Raw genomic sequence first — 20,554 nt, forward strand, 5'->3', positions numbered from 1 at the left:
GTATTCTCCTTTATTAAATAATGTGTAAAAGAAAAAGGAAATTATTCTTACTTCCGTGTTACCTATATCGGAAAACATGTTGAAGAATCTCTTTGCTTTCTTTTGGAACACAAATTGATGTCTTTGTTAAGTTTTTTTCAGTAACACTAATAGATATTGAATATATATTCAAAGAGGTAAACTCTGCAAGGCTGACACAAAATCTATGTAATGTTCTTTCTTTGCAAAATAGAAAATGATAGGTTTGAGAGCTGTTTAATAATTCTTTCAGCTTTATAAAATGAAAGCAGTTTTGAGAAAAGGTGATAACTCTAAGAGAAATTGTTAAAAAAAATTGCATTATGACAAGGTCAAACACTTAGATTAGCATAGAAAGCACTTATGAAAGACATTTGCATATCTTGGCAAGTGATCAAAAGGTAAAGCATAAGTTCATAAGTTACCATACACTATTAAAAATCTTTCTAAAATAATACATTATTGCTTTGCCAAAGTGTGATGTGTGTGCATATGAATCTCAATTTTATTTTTTCATATTGCCTATACGTTATATCAACTAAAATCTGTATCAAATTGAGGCCTCAATTCTGGAATCAGTTAAAATTGTGAGCATCTTGTGTAGTCACTGGAGCTATTGAAACCTGCTCAACTTTATTACTGTCAATTTCTGCAGTGATTGGGGAAGATTTAAGCGTTGATTATTAGTGACAGATTTCATGGAATTTTTCAAGATTGTACAGATTAAAAGAATAATAAAGTAATTTTATTAAAATAGCACTTAAGCGTGTAAGTTCCTGAGTTTCGCACTGTCCATTCAGGTGAGTAAAAATGCTTCTATTCACTGAAAGGAAAGAAGTCATGTTTAGGTCAATATTTTTATGAAGTGGAAGAAGTCCTCTAAACAATGTGAATCAGGAAAAATAGTAGGTGAGTTTATAAGAATAAAAATTATGAAGTCAATATTGCCAAGGTATTTTTGCACCATCTAAAATATGGGAAAATAATTTCTAGCAAAGGAAGCATCTTTATCACTTAAATGACAATACATTTTCATATATTTTAAAAATAATTGAAATACCTTTTTCTGTAACTTCACTTTTCTTTCCCCACCTGATTTTATCTTCTTTACCTTTATATCCCTACCAAATATATTCTTTAAAATGTTGCATTAGAGAGGAAAAAACAATCAGCCCTTGAGTGATGTTTTGCTTTGCGTACTGAATATACTCAGAGCTTTGATTATAGTAAACTTCTTTTGTGTTTTGTATATTTTTTACAGGTTCTGAAAACAGTAATCCTTGAAAACTTGTAATAGCTGTTCCTACTATCATATGAATCATTACTAACTTTCTTTTGGCTTCAGCTTTGCTGTATCATTTTATGAATTATTTTGTCATAAATTATTTGCTGTGGTAATTTATCTCTGTTAAACGCAGAGGATTTTTGTCATGGATTGCTAAACTAGGTGTCAACCCAGATCATTGTATTGGTTTTAGGTTTGTTCTGCACAGAACTAACAATTTAGGATAAGCAAGTAACTGTTAGCGAGATTGCCTTCTGCATTGTTGTGTAAGATATCTGAAAGAGGTAAAGAATTCGCCTCAAACTGTGTGGATATTGCAGAGTCTGGATTCAAAGCCTATGATTCTTTAGCAGTTTGGATTCCTGCAGTTTGATTTTACTTGTCAATGCCATGGGGTTTTTTTGGAATTATGTTGGTGTAGCCCTTTTGGCTGCATCTGCCTCTGGGAACGTGGTGAAGAAATAATTTTCACCACGAAAAGGGAGGAACCAAAAGTGAAGGCTCCTGTTTTGATACATGGTCTATAGGAATTGTTGTTGAGTATGGATGGATGTGTGCTTTGGGTCTTAGCAGGTTTCTGTGTGTCTGCCATCCAACTTTTTCTTCCTTTATAGATTCATGGACCTTTCTTCAGTCTCTGTGGAGCCTGGAGAGGAAGTGAGGGATAAGAGAGTGTAGGACATGCTGGCACAAATTAGCTGGTGATATTTTTTGTGTTGTGGGGAGGGCAATTTTGTCCTTAGAACAAACAAGGTTCTGACAGAGATGCAGTAATTTACAAAGACACAAACTTGATAAATTGTTGTACTCACTGAAAACAAAAAATAATGAAAGAATAAGGGTAATTTTCCTGCTCTTCTGTATTTCAGTGAGCTTTTCTTTCTTTTACTGATACCAAGGACTGGTTGATTTGGGGTGCAGTGGAGCTAATAAAAAAGAGTAATGTAATGTTCTTTCAGAAATAAATTTTTTTCTTCCTCACAAAACACATGCTTAAAAAAGGAGGAGAAGGGGAAAAAAAGCAGCTTCAAAACAAGGCAGCAAACCCCCCATATGTCTACATCAGTGTTTTGGTTCAGTTTGGAGTGTGCTATCATGTAGAAATCCAATCATCTCGCCTTGTTTTGGTTTTAATAGTGGAGTGACTCTCAGGGTGTATGAAATGAATTAATTTCTAATGGAAAAAAACCCAAACCCTAGAGATGTGCTCCAGGATCCTACCTAATTTGTGCCAGCATGCCAGACTAGAGTGAGTTCAAAGTTAAAAAAAACTAAAAACAACCCATTGCTCCCCTCTCCTCCAAAAGCACAGACATTAGGTTCTCAGCACCAGGTGTTTGACTCTGTGTAATCCTGTGGTACCTGTTTGCTGATACAGATAGATAGTTGTGTTCATTGGCAGAGTTCTGTGTTATGATGTGATCCAAGGTCTGTGTCTAATACTGCTGAATTAGCTCCAAAGATCTTTATAATCTTCAGGAATCGTTCTCTTGTTGCTATAGAAGCATAGCATCCTGAGCTGTAGTTGTGTTATGTGAAACCTAGTGCAACAGACTAAAACTCTTGCCCACTGGAAGTCAGTAGGAGTTTTCTTATTGAATTCAACAGGACCAGGATTTTATCTACAATCTTTAAATCCTAACCTACACAACTGATATAAATTAAAAATGTTACATCTTAACTTTGCCTGATCAGAATTCACTGACCATTGTACTGTAGAAGTTACAAAACATGAGGTTTGTATTTGATGACATCAGCTTTGAAGGATGTAGGAAATTAGCTTGTTTCCCACAGTATATCAGGTTTTTACCTTCTTATATTGCACATATCTATTAAGTAATGATCTTTGCTAAGTAATGATCAGTGTTAAGAGGATTTCTCAGTGTGACCTCTAGATGGCACAGTGATTTGGACGTCCTGTACATTCATATGATGTCAAATGGATGCCTGCATAGGAAATAGCCTCTAGAGAAATAAGATCCTTTACTGTAAAAAGAAAAAAAATAAAACCCTGGTGTTTTCTATTGTTTTGTTGAAAGAAATAACAGATGTAAAAAACTGCCGATATTATTCTGAAGCGATAAAAAAGGATGAAGGATGTCTCCAGTATGAATTCCAGGTGAGAATATGGTTTTGATCTTATGCAGATTTCAAGGAATTCAACATTTCTGGTGTTGAAATAGTGTAACATCTATAATACTGATATTCTGTGGGAAGATGCAGTCTTGTTCCTTATCTTCAACAATACTTTATACCAGTTCATACAAACAAAACAAAAAAAAATGTTTGTTATATTTGAAGTGTGAAGTGTTCAAAATGGTAAATGCTCATTTCTAATTACTTTACGTCTAAGTCTCTAAGCCAGGTTTTTTTCCCTTTATTTGCCCATTATCTACCAATTACCTACCCTAAGTGTCTCTCTTTTTTTTTCCCCCTTCATTTAAGTAATTTGGATTTTCTTTATAATATTTGTAGCTGTATATCTCCTATAGGTGTGACCCAACCGTATAGCAGTTCTGATCAGAAAACTATGATAACGTGTAATGATTTTGACTGAAGCTTTTTAGATGTTTTTCCTTCTGTGTAAGTTATATTTAAAGTGTATTAGAAAAATATGTGCTAATCAGTGCCTAACCATGTAATTTACAAGTGTAGCAATTCAAGAGGTCCTAAGAAAAACCTTCAGTCTACTTTGTGCTGATAACCTTTTTTAAAAAAAAAAATCATACAATATTGGTATCTCTAATAGGCACTTTTTATAGTTTAACATCTTAAATCTTCACCACCACCCCTCCCCTGGTGATTTACGTAGTAATTTCTAAAAAATTACTCCTTGAAATGCATGTATCATTTGCCAGCCTAATGGAAAAGAAGGTTGGTGTGAGCACTGCATTCAGCTGTTCATATATTAGGTCCCTTTCACCTCTCAAGCAACTCCAGATTATCTGAAGTTAAATAATGAGAAAACTCATTTCTGTATTCCTGTGCATTCTTTGCTTTTCTGTCTCATTAAAATGCTATACTGGCTAACTTCACTCAAAGTGAAGCAAATACTATTCCAGGAAATTTCAGCAACATTACTTTAAAGCATATTTTTTTTTAAATAAATAAGGCTGTTTTGGTTATATTTTAGTTTATTATATAGACTTTTAGAATAAAATATTGGTTACTTTCCTTGGCAAAAGTAGACAGAATGATACTGAAAATAGTGGAGCTGCATAACAACAAGGCAAGAAACTACCTTAAAGTGTAAACTTGTCTTTTTAATAATACATGTAGGTGGAAGGAGGTAGTAAGGATTTGTATCTTTAAGATACCTACTTGTTTTTTCCTTCTCCGAAGCAAATGAGTAAATAGCATTTTCTTTTTACATGCATAGGAAGAAATATTCTTCTAAGTTTTGAAATAATACTGAGTATGTACACTTAGTGATCCTGACAAAAATGATAGATCATACATAATTTTCTAATCTAATGTCTTGGGTGTAGATGCTGGGGGTGAAAAATCGCTGAATTTATATAATTTCACATGCACCTGCTAAACATTATGATAGTCCATCAATAAATACAAACACCTTGCCAACACTGTTAAAGTTGCTAAAATGTATTGTATTTTGATTCCCATATTAACTTTATTAATCTTTTCTTTATTTGTCTCATATCTATTCAATTACTATTAGTTTTTTAAGACAGATTTTTCTTGTGTTTGTTAGAAGTGGTGCAAAATAATGAAACAAGTCGAAATAATAGACACACACACAGAGAGAGTGGCAATAATGTCTTGGTTTCTTTTGGCATTTGAAAGAAACATCTTAACAATATATTGACAGCTATAGTTTTCTTCCAGAATGCTTCCACGTGAAAAAGGAACTTTGAAGGAAATCCAGTCAACTCTAATGAAAACAAATTAGATTTTGCAATACAAGGGTTTTTCTGATTGTGTTAATCTGACACATCCTGATTGTGTCCCCCAAAGGCCATGGCAAAATGTACTCAGGCAGTCTCTAAATTGGGATAATTCTAAAATCTCTAAAAAATGCAAATATAGTTATCAGGGAGTTACAAGAGTTCTTTGAAAGATTAGGTTTTTTAGTAACTAAGATTTGTTTATGTCAGCCTGTATTTGAAGACCTGTGTTTGAAGATTCTCAAGTCTAGCTATAAAATACCTTTTTTCTTAAGTGAATTGGGCTTTCATGCATTTTATAGATATTAGTAAATAAGTCATGTTGTCAAAGAGTTGCTTGCAGCTAAATTTTCAGTGGGTTACATTAAGCATTCTCAAAGTATTTGCAGGCACGATCACTGTGTGTACAGGAAGGTAAGTTTATGTATGCAAACAGGTACATAGGCTAGAGTAATTGGGCAGATTGGCTAATTATGTTTCTAGGCATGCAGTTGCGTATGCAGTCTAAAAACATATGCACAATTTGGTGTATGCAAATTAATGCAATCACAAGCGTTGCTGGTAAATCAAACCCATATATTTAATTTTACCCTTTAGGTGTCAACAATGTCAAATAAGGTGGAGCTTGTGAATTCAGTAATAGTTACTTTATTACTAGACAGATCCTAAAGCCCTTTTCAGGAAATGTAGAAGTATAAAATTTGTCAGTGGAAGAGGTTGACTTTTACATGGCATCATATATTTATTGTGGCAAAATCCTAACAAGTGCAAGAACATTTATAGTGATTGCAGTGGAATCACAAAATGAAATGGCAGACTTTTATTAACTGCAAGTTGCAATGAACTGGGTTTTCTTCTTGCATATCATATTGAAAAAAAATAAAGGAAGAGAAAAAGAAAAGTAATTTCTTACAGTGATGTAACTGATTTCTTTGTTTACTATTTGTTTACCTCTCCAACATTTTAAAACGTAAAAATATATTGCTTTGTGTATCTCAAGTAAATGATAACATATTATTTATATTGTAGTTAAGCAGTCTTTCTGTATCTTATTTCAGGACATTGTGGACATATACCAATGATCTTAATGCTAGATGATTTGTATCATCACAGTAGTTTCTCAGTTATATCCACATCAATAGTTTGTACGTATGCTTATTGCCTAGCTGTAAAAAAAATAACCACAACATCTGGTAACAAAGAAATAGTCAACAGGAACAAATCTGATGCAATTAAATAATGGTGAAAGGAAATGTTTGAGTACATAAGTAAAAGGCATAGTTAATATATTTTAGGAAATGCATGTATCTACTATATCTAGCATTAAAAATGCTTTAAATTGACTTTTCATATTCACCTGTCATCTCAGTTACTGACAATCAAAAAATAGCTGTTTGATAGCTCTGATAATACAGAATTTAGTTTCTGCATCATTGTACTAAAGCTTCTGAACAGATGTCCGTCCAAAGCATTTCCATTACCAGGTGTCTCTGGATTGATACCTTCAAAGTATCATTATTTAAAATTTATTTATAATTTTATCTTCCATTCCAAGTTTGAAAAATACAGGTATTTCTGTTTTGTAGAAAATTATTATTAGTTATATAGAAACCAAGATTTTGAGAAGAGTGATCATGGAATCATAGAATGGTTAGGGTTGGAAGCAACCTTAAAGATCATCTAGTTCCAACCCCTCTGCTGCGGGCAGGGACACCCTCCACTAGACCACGTTGCCCAAAGCCTCATCCAACCTGGCCTTGAACACTTCCAGGGATGGGGCCTCCACAGCCTCTCTGGGCAACCTGTTCCAGTGCCTCACCACTCTAACAGTGAAGAATTTCTTTCTAACATCTAATCTAAATCAACCCTCCTTGAGCTTGAACCCATTACCCCTTGTCCTGTCACTACACTCCCTGATAAACAGTCCCTCTCCATCTTTCCTGTAGGCTCCCTTCAGAAACTGGTAAGCCGCAATTAGATCTCCCCAGAGCCTTCTCTTCTCCAGGCTGAACAATCCCAACTCTCTCAGCCTGTCCTCGTAGGAGAGGTGCTCCAGCCCTCTGATCAGCTTCGTGGCCCTCCTCTGGACTGGCTCCAACAGCTCCATGTCTCTCCTGTACTGGGGCCCTCAGAGCTGGACGCAGTACTCCAGGTGGGGTCTCACAAGAGTGGAGTAGAGGGGCAGGATCACCTCCCTCCACCTGCTGGTCACGCCTCTTTTGATGCAGCCCAGGACACGGTTGGCTTTCTGGGCTGCAAGCACACACTGCCGGCTCATGTTGAGCTTCTCATCAATCAATACCCCCAAGTCCTTCTCCTCGGGGCTGCTTTCAATCCATTCCTCGCCCAGCCTATAGCTGTGCTTGGGATTGTGCCGACCCGCATGCAGGACCTTGCACTTGGCCTTGTTGAAGTTCATGCGGTTCGCACGGGCCCACCTCTCCAGCCTGTCAAGGTCCCTCTGGATGGCATCCCTTCCCTCCAGCGTGTCGACCACACCACACAGCTTGGTGTCGTCAGCAAACTTGCTGAGGGTGCGCTCGATCCCGCTGTCCATGTCGCCGACAAAGATGTTGAACAGTGCCGGTCCCAGTATTGACCCCTGAAGAACACCACTCGTCACCGTTCTCCACTTGGACATTGAGCCGTTGACCACAACTCGTTGAGCGCGACCATCCAGCCAATTCCTTATCCACCGAGCGGTCCATCCATCGAATCCGCGTCTCTCCAATTCAGCGACAAGGTTGTCATGCGGGACAGAGTTAAATGCCTTGCACAAGTCCAGGTAGATGACGTCAGTTGCCCTTCCCTTATTCACAAATGCTGTAAGCCCATCATAGAAAGTCACCAAGTTTGTCAGGCACGATTTGCCCTTAGTGAAGCCGTGTTGGCTGTCACCAATCACCTCCTTGTTTTCCATGTGCCTGAGCATAGTCTCCAGGAGGGTCTGCTCCATAATCTTGCCAGGCACAGCGGTGAGACTGACCGGCCTGTAGTTCCCTGGGTCTTCCTTTTTACCCTTCTTAAAAATGGGGGTTATGTTCCCCCTCTTCCAGTCGGCTGAAGGTCTCAGGTGAGTTCTGTGTATCATAGGAAACTTGGCTCTCTTCACCCTAGATGAATACCCTGGAAAGTCTGCGTTTAAAAGCCTGACAAAGCAGAGGTTAGTTGAGAGAAAGTAATCTATCTGAGTACATAAAATATTTTCCATTTTCTTCATACCTCTCCACTGGTTGTCACAGACCTGTGATTTCCATGTCCTGAGCTCATTCTAGCATCCGCTCCCCTTGTGGTCTTTCCCGAGACACATCATTCTCTTTTCCTTCCCTTAGGTGATTTTACTTACCTGTTTTGCTCCATCAAAAAGGGCTTCTTTTTTTCTTTTCTTCCCCCAGCCCCCCATGTCTTTAAACTTCATTGAGGGCACGTACAAGGGTGCAGATAGGTTATAACTCTGTAATCACCACTAGTACTTTCTTTGATCTGCTTTAAGCATCTATACTCATCAGCTCCTGTGTGTGTCTCAGATCCTGCTTCCAATTTCTGGTTTTTGCTGATATCCACAGGGTTGATGTCTGGAACTTTTGCAGTGTTGATTTATGCAGTGTTTTAAAGTTACTGTATCTCAGATAAACAGAAATTGCATCAGGTTGATAGTTGGGACTCTGGTCCTGTCAGTAACCTCAGGCTACTGGGACACTTCTGGAAAATTGTGAGCTATAAAAGTAACAAAAAAGTAAGAGACAGATGCAGCCATCTAAATAATCTAATTATGCTGGAGCTCATGTGGATGATTGGAAAACTCTTCAGTTGAGTGAGAGATTATTACTTTATATTAAACATAAACAAAGATACAGTTCAACTTTGCTTTTCTTTGCTATAATAGAAATGAAATGGTTTGTACTTAGTCTTCAGATGATGCAACTCAGCAGAAAGGATTGTTGTTTATTATTAAATAGGGTGGTATGTTTGAATTGTTTCCTTTTATTATACTCCCTGATGGACATAAACTTTCTGAATGGGTATTTTACCATTCATTATGCTACATGTAATTTAAGCTATTGCTGGCTTTTTCAGCAGTAACTGGTAATTTCTGTGTACAACATTTCAGGTCCCTGTTTACACTGTAAAAAATCTGTACAGTTCAAAATTTACCCAGAAAAGATAATCTGAATGCAAACTTCTGTAACTTTATTATTTTTTTTCCTTCTTAAAGACTACATTTACAGCCAAAATTATTAATAGCAAAAACATTAGCATAGCTGAGAAATGGAGTTTTGGTTTTAATCATCACCAGCTTACTGTTAGGTGTCTGCTTTTAACCTTTTCCTCTACACATCATAAAACCAGAGAATGGACATTTTCTCTAATTTAATTTCTTTTTTATTACTCCAGACAAGTTCTTCTCAAACAGTGATTCATGACTAATTAGCAAAGTAATTCTTGGTTACCTATAGGTGAACCAAGCTGAAAATGTTCTGCTCCATTAAGGAAGATTTGATTTGATTTTTTTTATAAGTTTGAGCATTTACTACTTGAGTGTGTCCTAATGTGTCATTGCTGTATTCTAAGCATAATCATTTTTAGATTCCTCATTAAGATTCCAGTCAGAAAACACAATATAAAAATCATGTGTTACTGTTCTATTTTCTTATTTATATGGAAGCCAATAATATACAAAGCATATTGTAGGTCAGTCTATGACTCAAGCAACTCTCATAAAACAGCTGTTTCAGCATATAATGGCTGCGAAACGCTTTCACAGTTGCAAAAAGCAATTGGAAAAATTCATGAAATAAAAATAAATTCAAAGCTACGAAGCAAAAACATGTTTAAGGATGGCCATATGCCACAAAGTACTGAAGGCTAGGAGAGTGTTCTGGGGAAGTGTTAGTAAGTTATTTTAGACTTTTAGTCTGACCCAGTGTAGTTTTTTTTCTGGCTTAAAATGATCCAACTAGCTATATTTATCTGTTTGTATAAGTATACACCTATATGCTTACGCAGATCAATTCTGTGCTCCAGTGGATTACCTTTTTTTTTTTTTTTTTTTTTTTTTTTTTGGAACTTGGCATTGGATGCTAGTCTGAATTTTACAAAATGTAAGGTGTGAAAGGCAGTAGTCAAAGTGGAGCAAACAGTATTATGAAGGACGACCTACCTGTTTCTATAGAAGTATTTATGATATAATTTTGTAGTACGTAAATGTTACATCGTTAAACACCAGTATTAATACAACAGCTCCATTCATACTATTTAATAACAACAAAAAAAAGTAAATACCACACAAGTCAGACATCTTTCACTGATCAATAAGTGTAACAGTCACCAAAGCATCATCTTAATCAACTTTTTCTACTAAGATATCTTAGAAAGTGAAATAATATGCAATTATCACTACAGTGAGTAATGTATGAAGGTGAGCAAGTGTATACCAAAGACCGTGGCAGGGGTTTTTTTTTAGGAGAAAACGTTATGGCTGAAATTATGTATGGCTTACTGTTTATAAAGGCTCATTAAAATACCCTGAATGTGTTCTATTTTTACTACTGCTTATCAGAATTACATACTTTTTGTTTACTTACAGTATGAAAGAGGCTGGTTTAGGCCATAAACAGTGGAGGGGTGGTCCCATTTCATCAAACTGCAAGCAGTGTCCAGTAGTTTATACCAATCCTGTTTGTGGATCAGATGGTCACACATATTCTTCTCAGGTAAGAACTAAATAAAGAACTAAATTATTCTTTCATTGTTCCCATCAGTTCCAACTCTTGGAAAATAAAATACTGTATTGTAACTCAAATCAACTTTTATTTGTTTCGACTAAAACGTATATTACAGACTGTAACCTACAGCAATTCTAGTGTATTGTCGGACAAAAAAGCAAAATGGTAGCAAATCCTAAGCAGCATGAAACAATAGTACCCAAATAAGCACAGAGTAAGAGTGTTCCACAATATAAGTGAGCTCTGGGTTAAGTCTATCTGTGGCAGACACCAAGGCAGGGTTTTAAATAAGCGAAAAAATATTGCGTGTCCCCAGTTTGGGGTAGGATAAGCATGTTAAGTCAGATTTTCCAGTTGACCATTGAGAGGATGCTTCACATTCCAAGCATCTAGGCATAGATGTAGCATGCCCAGATAAAAAATGTAATAATGTAAATAATTGTTGCATATTTTTCCTTCTTGCAACAGCATTTTATGTATTTTAAGACCATAATCAAATCTGCCTTCTGTATTCCTGAACCCTCCTGTCTTTTCTGTCATACTCTTTTAAACCTTTCAGTAGAAGAATGTTCAACCAGTAGTAACAACTGAATCCCCCCTAGGAGAAACATATGTGTGCTTGTGATGAGCCCATTTCTGTCAGAAACAGCATGCAATTCAGTAGTGCAAGAGGAGCTACTGTATTCTGTCATTCTGACACCATGTCCTTCCACTAACAAAACATTTCTAATAGTAAATAATATCCAGAACTTCAAGATAAATATAGTAATAATAATGCTGATTGTTCTAGATTAAATTCATGGACATGCAGAAGCTCTGGCTTCATTACTTAAAAAGAAAAAATTTCCATACAGCATTTTAAGCAAAATATTTTTAGTATATTTCCCAGTATTTGAAGATTTTACACTTAATATTTACTGTATTGAACTTCCTTTTGAATTTTATTTTCTTTTTTACTGCAATCATAAACTAAATCTGAATCTTAAAAAAAGGATTAGAGTTTCTAGAAGTGACTGGCTATTGGATTGAAAACTAAGTATCTTCTCCAAGGATATTTTCTTGATAAAATAAAAACATCAGAATGTAACAAGTGCTTCCTCAACCTTGACAGTTCTTATGCTTTTATCCTGAATCTTACATTAGAAAATATTTTTCTTACAAACTAAATATTTAGTTACAGGGAACTGGTCAAGTATCTTTTCCTTAAAAAAAGTCTAACTCTTACACCAGGTTATCTAAGGCCCTATGCTTGAATTTTGGACTTTTTGACTTAACAGAAAAATAATTCCTTTCCAGTGATGATATAACTTAGTTTTAATTTAGACATTTGAAAATATTATTATTTTCATTCACAGTAATCTCGTATGTTTTATCCAGAGCTTGAAATGTGCTTGCAACTTACTAGACATTAGATGATACTGTCATTTAGCATTTCTTTTGCTGTGTCATGTGAAGGTTCAGTCAGTCTTTAAGCTGCAAGCCTAGCCTCCACATAGATATAAACCAGATGGTAGTCTCTATCATTTTGCAATTTAAATAGACAAGGTAAATAATTTGATATAGGTAATACTGAATGAGCAGCTTTTTTTTTTAAAATACTGTATACTTTATTCGTTACAATCTCGCTGTACATTCTTCCTAATGTAATACAAACATCACAGCCAGTTTTAACCTCATCGCTTATTACCTATTTTATCATATAGGAATGCTGTAATGTCAATAGTCATAGAATCATAGAATGGTTAGGGTTGGAAGGGACCTCAAAAGATCATCTAGTTCCAACCCCACTGCTGCGGGCAGGGACACCCTCCACTAGACCACGTTGCCCAAAGCCTTATCCAACCTGGCCTTGAACACTTCCAGGGATGGGGCCTCCACAGTCTCTCTGGGCAACCTGTTCCAGTGCCTCACCACTCTAACAGTAAAGAATTTCTTTCTAACATCTAATCTAAATCTGCCCTCCTTCAGCTTGAACCCATTACCCCTTGTCCTGTCACTACACTCCCTGATAAACAGTCCCTCACCATCTTTCCTGTAGGCGCCCTTCAGAAACTGGTAAGCCGCAATTAGATCTCCCCAGAGCCACCATTTCTCCAGGCTGAACAATCCCAGCTCTCTCAGCCTGTCCTCATAGGAGAGGTGTTCCATCCCTCCATTCAGCTTCGTGGCCCTCCTCTGGACTCGCTCCAACAGCTCCATGTCTCTCCTGTACTGGGGCCCCCAGAGCTGGACGCAGTACTCCAGGTGGGGTCTCACAAGAGTGGAGTAGAGGGGCAGGATCACCTCCCTGCACCTGCTGGTCACGCCTCTTTTGATGCAGCCCAGGACACGGTTGGCTTTCTGGACTGCAAGCGCACACTGCCGGCTCATGTTGAGCTTCTCATCAATCAATACCCCCAAGTCCTTCTCCTCGGGGCTGCTTTCAATCCATTCCTCGCCCAGCTTATAGCTGTGCTTGGGATTGTGCCGACCCACATGCAGGACCTTGCACTTGGCCTTGTTGAAGTTCATGCGGTTCGCACGGGCCCACCTCTCCAGCCTGTCAAGGTCCCTCTGGATGGCATCCCTTCCCTCCAGCATGTCGACCACACCACACAGCTTGGTGTCGTCGGCAAACTTGCTGAGGGTGCGCTCGATCCCGCTGTCCATGTCGCCGACAAAGATGTTGAACAGTGCCGGTCCCAGTATTGACCCCTGAAGAACACCACTCGTCACCGTTCTCCACTTGGACATTGAGCCGTTGACCACAACTCGTTGAGCGCGACCATCCAGCCAATTCCTTATCCACCGAGCGGTCCATCCATCGAATCCGCGTCTCTCCAATTCAGCGACAAGGTTGTCATGCGGGACAGAGTCAAATGCCTTGCACAAGTCCAGGTAGATGACGTCAGTTGCCCTTCCCTTATTCACAAATGCTGTAAGCCCATCATAGAAAGTCACCAAGTTTGTCAGGCACGATTTGCCCTTAGTGAAGCCGTGTTGGCTGTCACCAATCACCTCCTTGTTTTCCATGTGCCTGAGCATAGTCTCCAGGAGGGTCTGCTCCATAATCTTGCCAGGCACAGCGGTGAGACTGACCGGCCTGTAGTTCCCTGGGTCTTCCTTTTTACCCTTCTTAAAAATGGGGGTTATGTTCCCCCTCTTCCAGTTGGCGGGAACTTCGCCGGACTGCCAGGACTTCTCAAATATGATGGCGAGTGGCCTGGCCACTTCCTCCGCCAGTTCCCTCAAGACCCGTGGATGCAACTCATCAGGTCCCATGGACTTGTGCACCTTCAGGTTCCTTAGATATTCTCGAACCTCATCATCTCCTACAGTGGGCGGTTCTGCTTTCTCCGAGTCCCTGCCTTCTGTGACCTGGGCAGTGTGGCTCAAGCACTTGCCAGTGAAGACTGAGGCAAAGAAGTCGTTGAGTACCTCAGCCTTCTCCATATCCTGGGTAACCACGTCACCCGTTTCATTCTGGAGGGGACCCACATTTTCCCTCGTCCTCCTTTTCTCACTGACATACCTATAGAAGCTTTTCTTGTTGTCCTTGACATCCCTGGCCAGAGTAATTTCTATCAGGGCTTTGGCTTTCCTAACCTGCTCCCTGGCTGCTCGGACAGTTTCTCTGTATTCTTCCCAGGCCACCTGCCCTTGCTTCCACCCTCTGTAGGCTTCCTTTTTTTGTTTGACTTTGCCCAGGAGTTCCTTGTTCATCCATGGGGACCTCTTGGTGGATTTGCTTGACTTGCTCTTTGTTGGGATGCATGGCTCTTGGAGGAGGTGACCCTTGAATATTAGCCAGCTGTCTTGGTCTTGGGCCCCTCTTCCTTCCAGGGCTTTGTCCCATGGTATTCTACCAAGCAGATCCCTGAAGAGGCCAAAGTCTGCTTTCCTGAAGTCCAGGGTAGTAAGCTTGCTGTGCGCCCTCCTCGCTGCCCTGAGGATCCTGAATTCAACCATTTCGTGGTCACTGCAGCCAAGGCTGCCCTTGAGCTTCACGTCCTCTACCAGGCCCTCCTTATTGGTGAGAGTAAGGTCCCAGCATGGCACCTCTCCTCGTGGGCTCCTCTATCACTTGGAGGAGAAAGTTGTCATCGACACATTCCAGGAACTTCCTGGATTGCTTGCGCTCAGCTGCGTTGTCCCTCCAGCAGATGTCAGGGTGGTTGAAGTCCCCCATAAGGACCAGGGCTTGTGAGCATGAGGCTGCTCCTATCTGCCTATAGAGGGCTTCATCTGCTCGGTCCCCCTGCTCAGGTGGCCTGTAGCAGACCCCCACTATGGTGTCCCCTGCCCCAGCCCTCCCTTTAATCCTGACCCATAGGCTCTTGGTGGGCTCCTCCTTTGTCCCCAGGTGGAGCTCCATGCACTCCAGCTGGTCATTGACATAGAGGGCGACGCCCCCTCCTTGTCTGCCCTGCCTGTCCTTCCTGAAGAGCCTGTACCCTTCCATCCCAACACTCCAGTCATAGGAGCTGTTCCACCATGTCTCTGTAATGCCAATAATGTAGTCTTGCAGGCACACACGTGTCTCCAACTCCTCTTGTTTGTTCCCCATGCTCCGCGCATTCGCATAGAGGCATGTCAGTTGTGCCCCCAATGAGGCTGACTTATTGGCTGCGGTGGCTGGCATTCTTTTGCTGTATCTTCCCAGTGTTACCCCATTGGTTCCTGTTGCATCCGGGGCCCCCGGCTCATCTCTAGGCTTCAAGTGTGCTGTAGTGCATCCAGCATGTCTCTGAGCAGTAGGCCGAGGGCCCTTGCCAGCCCCCTGTCCCTCCAACCTGGGCACATCGTCCCACAACATGTCGCTGGCAAGCCTGATGTTATCCCCCTCCCCCTTCGAGCCTAGTTTAAAGCTCTGATGATGAGCCCTGCTAGTTCCTGGGCAAAGATCCTCTTCACCCTTTGAGAGAGATGAATCCCATCAGGGTTCATCAGGCCTGGTGCCATGTAGGCTGCCCCACTGTCAAAGAACCCAAAGTTGTGGCGTTGACACCAGCCACGGAGCCATGCATTTATGGACTGCATCCACCTGTTCCACCCACCGTTGCTGCCCTCAACTGGAAGGAGGGAGGCGAATATTACTTGCACCCCCAAAATCCTTCAGTGACTGCCCTAAGAGCCTGAAGTCCCTTTTGATCGCTTTCGTGGTGTGTGTCTCTGTTTCATCCCCACCCACATGGAGGAGCAGCAGTGGGTAATAGTCAGAGGGCTGTACCAGGCTTGGGAGTTTCCTAGCGATGTCCTTGACACGGGCCCCGGGGAGGCAGCAGGCTTCTCTGAAAGGCGGGTCTGCACTGCATATCAGGCCCTCTGTACCCTTCAGATGGGAGTCCCCTACGACTATAACTCTCCTTTTCTTCTTTGTTGGGGTGGTCACGACCCAAGGCATGGGCCTTTTGGGCCTAGGTGCTACCTCTGGAGTAGCTTGACTGTCATCCATATCCTAACTCGAGTGGTCTTCCACAGCCAGAGCCTCATACCTATTGCATAGGGGTATGTGGGATAGCAAGGTGGTTGAGGAGGAGAAGGTTCGCCGCCTGCCGTGCCGCGCATGGACTTGTTTCCACTCGCTCCCCTCTTTGAGGCTGCCGCCTTCTGCCTGGCGAGGGGAGGATACAGGGTCCCCTTCACTTTGGCTTTGGCCCATTGGCTGTCCCTGTTTATGCTTCTGGGAGGGCAGAGCTTGGCTCCACCAGTCTATCTCTCAGCCTCTCTTATGCTCCTTAACCTCTCTACTTCCTCACAGAGTTCTGCCACCAGGCTGAGCAGGTCGTCCACCTGGTCACACTTCAGGCAGCCAATCTCACTAGTGCCTTCCCCTGCCGGTGCCAAGCTCAGACACTCCCGGCCGCCTGAGATCTGGGTGGCTGTATGCTTCTGTGGCAGCTCTGTCTGTGTTGCCACATGCTTCCTGGTGAGCACAGAGCTTAGGTCTTTCTGCCTGGTGGGCGCCATGGCTGAGCTCCTTCTATGAGAGGGTGATGACCACCAGTCCTATAGGCAGAAGTGACCCTTATGGCTTCTCATGGTCCAGTCTGAAGTAGATGTACAGAAGTCTATAAATAATGATGAGATGCAGATATTTTTACATCAGTTTGTGTGTTAAAGGTGAGGGTGTGCTTCTTAAACAGAATGATGACAAATGAGTGGATTAAATAGATAACACATTAATATACGTCATTACCTATAATATGGTGCATTATCAGAGCTGCAGTCAGTGCAATGGTACATATTATCCAACCTCTAGGTCCCTTACATGCATATAATGCAGAAGTAATGTAGCAGCAGAGAACTTTTGCAGGTTTTCCTTTTGTCTTCCACTACTTTGAAATGGTAAATTTCAAATCTATGTTTATGACAGCAAAATGCTAAAAAACCCCATGTTAATGACCACAGAAGGTCTGTATTAGCCTATAAATATTTATTTTTATTTATTTTCAATGATGTTATGATTTCATATTCCATGGTGCAGTTCCATCAAAATAGAGGTCTTTGCAAGGTTATTTCAAGAGCAGTTGTTTTACAAATTGACATAAAGACAAATATTTGTGTTTCTTTACTCCAGGCAAAGTTTAGTTTTAATGTGTCATCAAGCTCTAGTAGGAGTTTATATAGCAATTTTCTTGCATTTAGAAAGCATTCGTCAATGACTGTGGCAAATTGTATAATACGTTTTCTGAAAATAAGTCAGTAAATAGTAATAGTATTGTAGAACACAGCCTGGCAGCTCACAGTTATGGGATGGACACTGCTTTGGGAGTATGCCCTCCCTTTTCAGGCCAAGCCCATGAAATGTCTGCGTTAAATTATGTAACTATAGATATTTCATACATGTTTTTTGCTTTGGGGGGGGGGGGGGGACGGACGACGGGACCCAACATGATATAATGAGTAGACAATGTAGAAAGAAAGGTTAACTTCTAAATTGAGCTTATCCAGAATCAGGTAAGGATGTTTTGTTTCCCATTCATTTTAGCAGGCCAGGTTAGGTTTACTGTGTTCTCAGCCCACAATTAGTTACATGCAGTCACTGTGAAGGAAAAGTAGCAGGTGTAAGATATTCATTATTAGCATTACAAGAATGTTGAAATAAAAATATCATGTGCTGAAATGTTGAGTAATGAAAATGAACATTAATTGTTACGTGAGAAGAAATTCAGTATAAAGAGATCCTGCCGTTTCCTTACTAGGGTGGTGTTACAAACCATTTTTAGTTAATAGCCTTTAAAGAATACTGCATGTATTTTACACTTCATTAGTTTAACCTTCTGCATTTCTCTAAACTTTGGCACTTGAAAGTGCATTATTCATTTTAACTCTAGGAATTCTCAAGCAGTGCTGTAGCATCGGGCCGTGGTACCCCTATATATTTGGCACTCCATCCATTCTCTAGGAAAAATGTGATCACTGCTGCCAGGACAGCTTTTGCAGCCTGTTTCTAGCTTTATCTTTCCTGGGATTAACAGGAAAATAGAAAGGGCATGGACTGCAGCAGCTCAGACAGGGGGTGTTTTGTGGCGGCAACCCACCTCCTGCCATTATTTTACCCTGGGATGCACCTCACTGCTGTCCAGCACACGTACTGTACAGCTGGCGTAACTGTGGATGAGATGATGATGTTCAGGAACAATTCTCCCATATTTCACTATATTATAACTTGGTCTTTTGAAAAATAGCCACAAGGAAACAAAAAATAGTCATACGTCACAAGAATTGTCTTTTTGACTGGTTTTCACATATTTTAATTACAGCTCTGTTTTTTGGTGTAATAGGCTGAAGTTTTCTCTCTTAGGGTTAGCGTGGTTGAAAAGTAGCCCCACTATAACAAAAATCTAACCTTAAATAAGATCAATGAGCAATGCTTTGGGTATTTTGAAAGGAAAACACCACAGAAATAAATTAATCTTTGGAATATGCCTGTTGCCCCATGATTTTATTCCAGAATCATCTTGGCAGTAAGTCCTATATGAGTTTTATTGTTAGCAACAGTTTGCTCAAGTTGGTTTTATATTGACAGTGAATTTTCAATGAAATATTTTTTTCTCCTACCTATGAAAACTTCAAGTGATTGATGACATCCCTATAGGTATAAAGAGCAATAAAAATAATGTTTGCAAAAATAATGGGTCTAAACTAGCTTCTCAGACTAAGATGGAAAGGTATAGAAAAGCAAACAGTCAGAAAAGAGGATATGAATTCTTAATATACTTTACAGATAGATAGGTATGTGAACTTAGATTTTTTTAATATTCAAATACTTCAGTCTCCCAAATTATGATTGCTTTGTCATTAGAGGGTGAAAGAGACCCAGTGGATAAAATTGCACTGTGTGTGGAGAGGGGAGTTTGGTACTGGTTGCTTACTCTATCCAAATTTCATTTATAATTTTAGATGAACCTAAATTCCTAGATTTTTATTCTCAGGGTATCCCATATTTCATTTTTTTCTTTTTAAAATCAAGCCTGCTTTTCTTAATTTCAGATGTTTTAAAGACTGTTGCTTAATAATCTGTGTCTCTTAGCAATATGTTTTGTATAAGACAGCTTGTTTTGAGGAAGCATAAAAAATAAGTATCAACATTTTTAATCTTTGATGTTATTTTAAACATTGTCTTATAAAAATTAAATTGTTTTATTTATTAGCTTATTATGGGTTTTCAGGTACCATGGCTGAGCTGTTGACAGTTACTTTCAGAAAAGATTGCTGGAGATAGATTTACTATTACAAAGTAGGTATCTATTTTGTAATAGTAAATGAAAGTAATTTTCACAAAACTGATTCAATATATGTCAGTCTTACATTTTAAATTGGGCTAATCCACTATGCCTTTCATTTTTTTATCTGCGTTGTTACTAAGCAATCTGCTTTAGATTGACCTGTCAGTTGAAATGTAGCCAAAAATAATAAGGTTAAATCATTGCCTGCCATCATTAGTAATAAAATAATGTAATCTCTTTGAAATATGTTATTTGACAGCATGCTGGTCTGTATTTTTGCAGCTGGAAGAAGCAGCTTCTTCCAGGTGCTCTGCCATCACTAGAAAGTAGGATACGTCCAATTTTCTCTAATAAAAATAGGTTTTGTCAAAAATGGCCTCTCAAAATTAAGATTCATGTCTTTATCCAGTTCCCAAGCAAGACCCAGTGAAAATCACCCTGTTGAAGTGGATAACTTTAAAGCCTTTTGACAGACAAATCTAAGTTGGACTGTTAAAATGAAGGACTTGTGGCTGAGGTACATTGGCAAATGGAAAAAAAAAACACCAAACCCACAACAAACCAATAAACCGTGACAAGCCCTTCTTCCGCCCCCCCCCCCCCCAACAAACAAAAAATCAAAAAAAACCCAACAAACAAAAACCCCAACGTAACAAACCTTTCTTGAATGAGACTAATCAATAATCAGTGAGATAAAATGTATCTTACTTGATTCATCCATGGAGTCTATCAGGATAAACTGGTATTAACAGAAATACTGGAAACTCCTTGTTTATTGTTTAAATGCTTAAAAAAGGCTAACAATAAAAAATCAGGAAATGAGATTGTCTGGTTTTCCAGCTTCTGCCATCAGTGAGTTTTGCCACTAATACCTGAAATTTTGTCTGGAACCTTTGAATTGATAGGACA

General features: G+C 39.6%; 1 protein-coding gene across 2 annotated transcripts in view; it reads left to right on the forward strand.

Moving 5' to 3' along the window:
• The window catches only part of SPOCK3 (SPARC (osteonectin), cwcv and kazal like domains proteoglycan 3), a 212,811-nt gene that overhangs the window by 116,973 nt on the left and 75,284 nt on the right, over positions 1–20,554 (forward strand). The window contains exon 5 of one of the 2 annotated variants that reach the window (XM_054825448.1): positions 10,796–10,922. The exons of the other annotated variant lie outside the window; for it this stretch is intronic. Coding sequence (XP_054681423.1) covers positions 10,796–10,922 — 127 coding nt within the window. The remainder of the gene's footprint in view (positions 1–10,795; positions 10,923–20,554) is intronic. 2 annotated transcript variants of the gene reach the window in all.

The sequence above is a fragment of the Grus americana genome, chromosome 4, assembly GCF_028858705.1.
Source record: "Grus americana isolate bGruAme1 chromosome 4, bGruAme1.mat, whole genome shotgun sequence".
NCBI lineage: Eukaryota > Metazoa > Chordata > Aves > Gruiformes > Gruidae > Grus > Grus americana.